General features: G+C 37.6%; 1 protein-coding gene across 1 annotated transcript; it reads left to right on the top strand.

The window, feature by feature from the left end:
• LOC106082148 (SET domain-containing protein SmydA-8) lies at positions 1–6,284 on the top strand. The gene is made up of 5 exons (XM_013244495.2): positions 1–189; positions 262–390; positions 460–1,003; positions 5,409–5,978; positions 6,048–6,284. The coding sequence occupies exons 1-5, from the start codon at positions 134–136 to the stop codon at positions 6,192–6,194; spliced, it is 1,446 nt and encodes a 481-aa protein (XP_013099949.2). The 5' UTR covers positions 1–133; the 3' UTR covers positions 6,195–6,284.
• Positions 6,285–7,311: the final 1,027 nt, after the last annotated feature.

The raw sequence follows: 7,311 nt of genomic DNA, 5'->3' as shown, positions 1-7,311 counted from the left end.
CTATTTTTATCCGGAAAAACACATTCATTCAGTCGCATAAGAAACTCGAAGACACACAGGGCCTATCGCTTACATAGAATTTTATAAAACAAACCAAACAAAAGGAACAAGAAAAGTGGGCGCAACGTGGAAAATGGGTGAAAATCTTAACAAAAAATGCAGTGTGGAGCAAAAAGAAGAAATTGGAAGGTATTTTATTGTAATGGTGCTACTCCTCAAGATTTGCAAGTTTTATAATGAAAATCTTTGTTTTTTGCATAGATATGTAAAGGCCAATGCCAAAATCAGCACCGGGGAATGCATTCTGTTGGAACAGCCCTCCTTGATCTTGGCCTCTGATAATGAGAAACGCTGTAATAATTGTTTCAATTTGGCCCAGTCCTATTGCAAGTAAATGAATTTAGAACATTTTTTTAAAATTTTTTTTAAAATTTTCTACTTATGACTTCATTTTGACAGCATATGCAAAATCACCAATTTATGTCGCAATTGCCGCAGCCACAATCAATACGATTGTGAAAAGTTGGCTTCTATGAAAAATTTGGATTGTGATCTGCTAAAGAAATTCGGTGAATGTTATGGCATTGTCAAGTGTCTATTACTGCAAGAAAATCCCGAGACGAGACCCTACTTCGAGCGTATGCTAGTGGCAGAGTGTTATCTGGAACAGCGCCGTGGCACTGATATTTGGAAACACTACAATGTCAATGTGGTCAAACCTTTAATGAAGTGTGGCATATTGAAATATTTATCGCATGGTTCCCAAGTGAATGATGATTTAATACAGCGTCTGTGTGCTTTAATTGATGTGAATGGTTTTGAAATTCGTGCACCCGATGGTGGTTCCATGAAAGGTGTTTACATACAAGCAACTCTACTGAGTCATGATTGTACTCCCAATACTGAGATTGCAATTGATGATAAGTATTGCATGAAAATCTATGCCAATCGGGAGATACAAGCTGACGAGGCAGTAACCAATTGTTATACGAATGTGTTGTTGGTAAGTGAATACCTGCTGAAGATTTCTAAAGGAGTTTTTTTTTTTAATTTAATTTTATAGAAAATATTTTCGCAATTTTATTTATGTTAAGTTAGGTTAGGTTGAATGGGTTGCCCACCAAAGGTGAGTTCACTCGGAGGCCAGTTTGGCCCACTGTGGTACCCTAGATAGAGAAAGGGAAGAGAAAGAAAGTGTGAGTCCTCGGTCTAGAGGTTATGCAAATGCAAAATGCAACATTTGCCCATGAACATTCCATTAGGGATTGCCCCTGTTCCTTAATGGAATGTTCATGGGCCAATGTTGTTCACACATATCAATGAGTGCAGTCCGATTCAACTCTTAGCTCAATGATAAGGGGCCTCCTTTATATAGCCGCATCCGGCGTGCCGCAGTGCGACACCTCTTTGAAGAGAAGTTTTACATGGCATAATACCTCACAAATGTTGCCAGCATTAGGAGGAAAAAACCACCGCTGAAAATTTTTTCTGATGGTCTCGCCAGGATTCGAAACCAGGCGTTCAGCGTCATAAGCGGACATGCTAACCTCTGCGCTACGGTGATACACGAGTAAAAGAAAAGATAGGAGGAGTGGAGAACCCAAGCGGGGGGTGAAAAACCGCCCGTCCCTACGCAGGCACGGACCTACCTACGTCGGAGCCTGTGGCACCCCCCGTCGAAACCATCCTGTTCTCTCAACAAACCTCAGGAGACATACCAGAGGTACGTTCGCAAGTTCACCCAGATCATAGAAGAAACGGCTCCCCAGAAAGGAGAGCCTACGTCTTTGCAGATCCAGACAGGAACACAGCAAGTGCTCAAAAGTCTCCTCCTCATCCTTATCGAGGCAACTCCTGCAGAAGTCATTATGCGGTATCCCCATGCGGCCTACGGCACAGTGTCCGGTTATGACCCCTGTGAAGGTACTCTTTACTTACTTTAATTGGCTATGACAGAATATTTGTTCCACTAGCCGAACGTAGAATAGCGTTCCAAGCGCCTCGATCTTCTGCGCTCATTCTTAAATCTCTGACACCAAGTTTCGAGGTGTCTCCCACAACTTGATCTTTCCATCGGACTTTTGATCTTCCCAGTTTGCGTGTACCACCGTGTTTGTCTTCAAAAGGCTTCTTTGCTGGAGCTTCTTCATCCATTCTGACAACATGACCTAGCCAACGCAGCCGTTGTATTTTGATGCGTGTAACTATGCTATCGTCGTCATACAGCTGATACAGCTCGTGGTTCATACGTCGCCTATACTCTCCGTTAACGCAAACTGGTCCATATATTTTACGAAGAATCTTTCTCTCAAATACTCCAAGTACTGCCTCATCTGCTTTCACAAGTACCCATGCTTCAGAACCATATAACAGTACGGGTAGTATCAGTGTCTTGTAAAGTGTAATCTTCGTCTGTCGAGAGGTGGCCTTGTTTCCAGATTGTTTACTTAGTCCAAAGTAGCATCTGTTTGCCTGTATTATTCTTCGCTTTATCTCAAAACTGGTGTCATTCGTTTCGGTTACGGCGGTGCCGAGGTGGATAAGGTTACTGACTGTCTCAAAGTTGTGGTTCCCAACTTTCTCCATTTTCTTTATCTGCTCGGTTGTGCATGGCTTTTTGGGAGTTGAAACCATCCATTTCGTCTTATCTCCATTTACTGTGAAGGTACTCATCGACCTTTTATCGCACGCCAGCAACTCCCTCGTCCTGCTCTGGTCGATGATCGACCATAGCGCCTTCGCAGTCCGGCAACCATCCACCGAGTCCCACCTCACCACCGACGCCGCGCTGGCCTTCCCATCTACTGTGTTTAGTAGATCGAAAAATGGCATGTATCGTCATGGCCTGGAACCCATGCCAGCGTCACATCGTGGGCCCGGAGCCTATCCAGGATTTCCAAACAGGGTTCCGTCAATCGGTATAGCTGCTATGGGGGCATGAATTATGCATTTTTCACCGGATTATGACGAAAGCTGGTTTACCTATATATACCCGAGGGTGTGGGTATCCAAAGCTCGGCCCGGCCGAACTTAACGCTTTTTTATTATTGTTTTTTTTTTTTGCGAGGAGCGAAATGAAAACACGTTCCCTCCGTTCATTTTTGAAAGTTCTTTGCTGCGCTATACTTTGAATAGACAGCATTGAACGAAATGGTCTATAGCCAGGCATCCTCTAATGGAATCTAAATAAAATTTTGTTTTTATAGAATTTTTTTCTTTTATTTTTATGGAAAATTTTGCCAAAATTTTAAGATTTAGGAAATCTTGTCGAAATTAAAAATTTAAAGAAAATTTTCTTAAAATTTTTTTTTTATAGAAAACTAGCTGACCCAGGCCCGCTCCGCTGCGCCTTCGTTTACTGTAAATGGAACAAAAGTTTCCTTGGAATATTTATTTTCGACTATCTTAGATTTTTAAGTGAAATACCATGCTAACATGACTAACAGTTTAATAATATAAATGCCTTTATCTGAATCCCATATGGTCTTTATTGGTCTACGAATTTTAAACTCCTTATTGCAAAAGTCAGCAAATATGTCCGGTTTGGGGTATTGGGCCTAAAAACTATGAATATTTAGTTCCCCTCTCTTTAAGACCCAAATTGCCTTGGTGAGCAAATACGTCCTATTTGGTGGTTGTTATGGTGGTGGAACGTCCGACGGAAAGGTGTGGACCCCCAGAAACGTGGTCACACATTTAGATAACAGATTCGTATTCTTTTCGCAAATACCTTTCATTTGAGTCCCATATTGCCATGGTCGGTAAATATGTCCGATTTAGGGGTGTTTTGGGGCTTGGGGTGGTCCCCCTAGCACTTGGTCCGACAATTGGATATCAGATACGTTTTCTTATCCTAAATACCTTTTGATTTGAGTCCCATATTGTCGTGATTGGTCTAAATATATGTTTGGTAGGTTTTAGGGTGGGGCAGCCCCCCTAGGTACCCCATCCGAAATTTTATTTTTAGGGTACTATATGAGAGCACACAAAATTTCGCTTAAATCGCACCTACCATCTCCGAGATCTGGCGTTTCTGAAAATTAGGGTAAGGGGGAGCGTCCGCCCCGCCCTTTAGATATCAAAAAATTTAGTACCCTATTTTCACCACGGGATCATTATGTACCATCAGTAAAAATTTCAAGAAAATCGGTTCAGCAGTTTCTGAGTCTATAAGAAATACACAAACATACAAACAAACACAAATTGATTTTTACATATAAGATTTTGTCAAAATTTTATTTTTATAGAAAATTTTGTCAAAATTTTATTTTTATAGAAAATTTCGTCAAAATTTTATTTTTATAGAAAATTTCGTCAAAATTTTATTTTTATAGAAAATTTCGTTAAAATTTTATTTTTATAGAAAATTTTGTCTAAATTTTATTTTTATAGAAAATTTTGTCAAAATTTCCCTTTATAGAAAATTTTGTCAAAATTTCCTTTTTATAGAAAATTTTGTCAAAATTTCCTTTTTATAGAAAATTTTGTCAAAATTTTATTTTTATGGAAAATTTTGCCAAAATTTTATTTTTATAGAAAATTTTGTCAAAATTTTATTTTTATAGAAAATTTTGTCAAAATTTTATTTTTATAGAAAATTTCGTCTAAATTTTATTTTTATAGAAAATTTTGTCAAAATTTCCCTTTATAGAAAATTTTGTCAAAATTTCCTTTTTATAGAAAATTTTGTCAAAATTTCCTTTTTATAGAAAATTTTGTCAAAATTTTATTTTTATGGAAAATTTTGTCAAAATTTTATTTTTATAGAAAATTTTATTTTTATAGAAAATTTTGTCAAAATTTTATTTTTTTTGAAAATTTTGTCAAAATTTTATTTTTTTAGAAAATTTTGTCAAACTGTTATTTTATAGAAAATTTTGTCAAAATTTCCTTTTTATAGAAAATTTTGCCAAAATTTTATTTTTATAGAAAATTTTGTCAAAATTTTATTTTTATAGAAAATTTTGTCAAAATTTTATTTTTATAGAAAATTTCGTCAAAATTTTATTTTTATAGAAAATTTTGTCTAAATTTTATTTTTATAGAAAATTTTGTCAAAATTTCCCTTTATAGAAAATTTTGTCAAAATTTCCTTTTTATAGAAAATTTTGTCAAAATTTCCTTTTTATAGAAAATTTTGTCAAAATTTTATTTTTATGGAAAATTTTGTCAAAATTTCCTTTTTATAGAAAATTTTGTCTAAATTTTATTTTTATAGAAAATTTTGTCTAAATTTTATTTTTATAGAAAATTTTGTCTAAATTTTATTTCTATAGAAAAATTTTATTCTTATGAAAATTTTGCCTAATTTTGTTTTTAAAAATCTGTTTCTTCAGAATTATTATTTTTCACTTTTCCAGTTTTATTTTTCTATTGAAATTTTGAAATATGTTTTCTTCCTCCCACAGGGCACCGACGAACGTCGCAAAATTTTAAAATCTACCAAATATTTCCACTGCAACTGCAAACGTTGTGAAGATCCCACCGAATTTGAATCCTATTTATCCTCACTTTTATGTACGGCGTGCGAAAAGGGCACTGTGGTAAAGAATTACCAAGAGAATAAATGGCAATGTCAAAGTTGTCAACACCTTGAAGATACCCAGCACATTGAAAAGATTGTAGGTGAATTTCAAGAGGAAATTCTTCAAGCCCCCAATGATATCTATCAATTGGAAATGTCTTTGCAAAAACTTTCAAAGACCTTACATCCCAATCATTATTTGATAGTGGATATCAAACAAAATATAGCCTCAATTTTGCGTATGATCATCAATAATCCTTCCCATTGTCCGGGTCGCAATGTGTACGAAAGAAAGATTGAATTGTGCGAGGATATTCTCAAAGTTCTAAATCTCATATTACCCGGAACCATATCACGGATGAAGGCCATAACTTTGTATGAATTGGTTAGCACTCAGGCGGAATATCATCGTATGCGTTACAAGGAGAATGAGTTGAATAAAACTCATTTGAAGGTGAAGTGAATCGTTTAACAACCACTGAGAAAATTTAAAAATATTTTTTTTTGTTTTTACCCTTGGCAGCAATTGCTTATTGAAACCGAGCAAATGTTACGTGAAGCTGTACGCATGCTTTTGTATGAACCCAAAGATACGCCTGAGGGAAATCTCTTGCAAACCATGCTACAGGAGCTGAAGTACCTGCAGACAGATATCAAGATGTTGGATTGAGAACGTGGTAATGTTTATAGCAAATTTGGAGTTTTATACATTGTAAAATGAGAAATTTGAAATAAAAATTTCAGTTTTAGAAAAAATGGAAAAAAATTTAATACAAAATGTTTCCATTTCTATAGGAAATTTTATCAAAATGTCTTTGCTATAGAAAATTTTGCAAAAAATTGTCAATTTTATTTTGGTAGGAAACCTGGAAGGAGGGGATGAACCTTGTGGTCGAGTGCGAGGCACTGCTGCCAGCCACACAGTCTTGGATTGACGGAACCCTAGTATTGCCACTTGGAAGATCATGTTACACGAATGGATCAGAGCTAGAGGACAGAGTGGGCCTGGGGATCTACATTGAGAACCCAGGGACTGAGATCTGTTTTAGACTGCCTGATCATAATACGGTCCTGCAGGCGGAGATGCGGGCGATCACGGAATGCGTGAGATGACACAGTCTTGGATTGACGGAACCCTAGTATTGCCATCTGGAAGATCATGTAACGCGGACGTATCAAAGCTAGAGGACAGAGTGGGTCTGGGGGTCTACATTGAGAACCCAGGGACTGAGAACTGTTTTAGACTGCCTGACCATAATACGGTCCTGCAGGCGGAGGTACGGGCGATCACGAAATGCGTGAGGTAGTGTGGTACTAACGCGAGGACGTCGAGTGTGAACATCTTTACGGACAGTAAAATTGCCATAAGGGCAATAACAACCAGGACGTTTAGGTCACGAGCAGTCTAGGAATATGAGAAGGTTAGCGCCTTCTCTGACGATGGCAAAATCCGCATCGTTTCGGTGCTGGACCATAACGGAGTAAGGGGGAATGAAAGGGCAGACGATTTGGCGTTGAAGACCAGAGGAAAGCCGTCAATAAACATGGTTAACCCGCAACCTTTCGGGTCGACGTAGTCCGAGTTAAGGGCGTGGGCGACGAATGCGCATGTAACCCTGTAAAAGAGCGAAACGGTCGGTAGGACGGCGAAAATCCTATGGGAGGATCCAGATCGTGAGAAGACGAGGCTATTACTGAAAGGAAGTAAGAAGGAGGTCAGTATAGCTATTGGTATCATAACGGGACACATAGGACTACGAGCTCACTGATGTGAAATCGGTGCGGCA

Source organism: Stomoxys calcitrans, chromosome 5, assembly GCF_963082655.1.
Source record: "Stomoxys calcitrans chromosome 5, idStoCalc2.1, whole genome shotgun sequence".
Lineage (NCBI taxonomy): Eukaryota > Metazoa > Arthropoda > Insecta > Diptera > Muscidae > Stomoxys > Stomoxys calcitrans.
This window is presented reverse-complemented; position numbering and strand designations above follow the sequence as displayed.

Excerpts from the sequence above, each read along its gene's own strand:
- LOC106082148 (XM_013244495.2), top strand. The coding sequence starts at position 134 with ATGGGTGAAAATCTTAACAAAAAATGCAGTGTGGAGCAAAAAGAAGAA. Across the intron at positions 190-261 it reads CAAAAAGAAGAAATTGGAAG|ATATGTAAAGGCCAATGCCA; the intron begins GTATTTTATTGT and ends TTTTTTGCATAG. Across the intron at positions 5,979-6,047 it reads TGAATAAAACTCATTTGAAG|CAATTGCTTATTGAAACCGA; the intron begins GTGAAGTGAATC and ends TACCCTTGGCAG.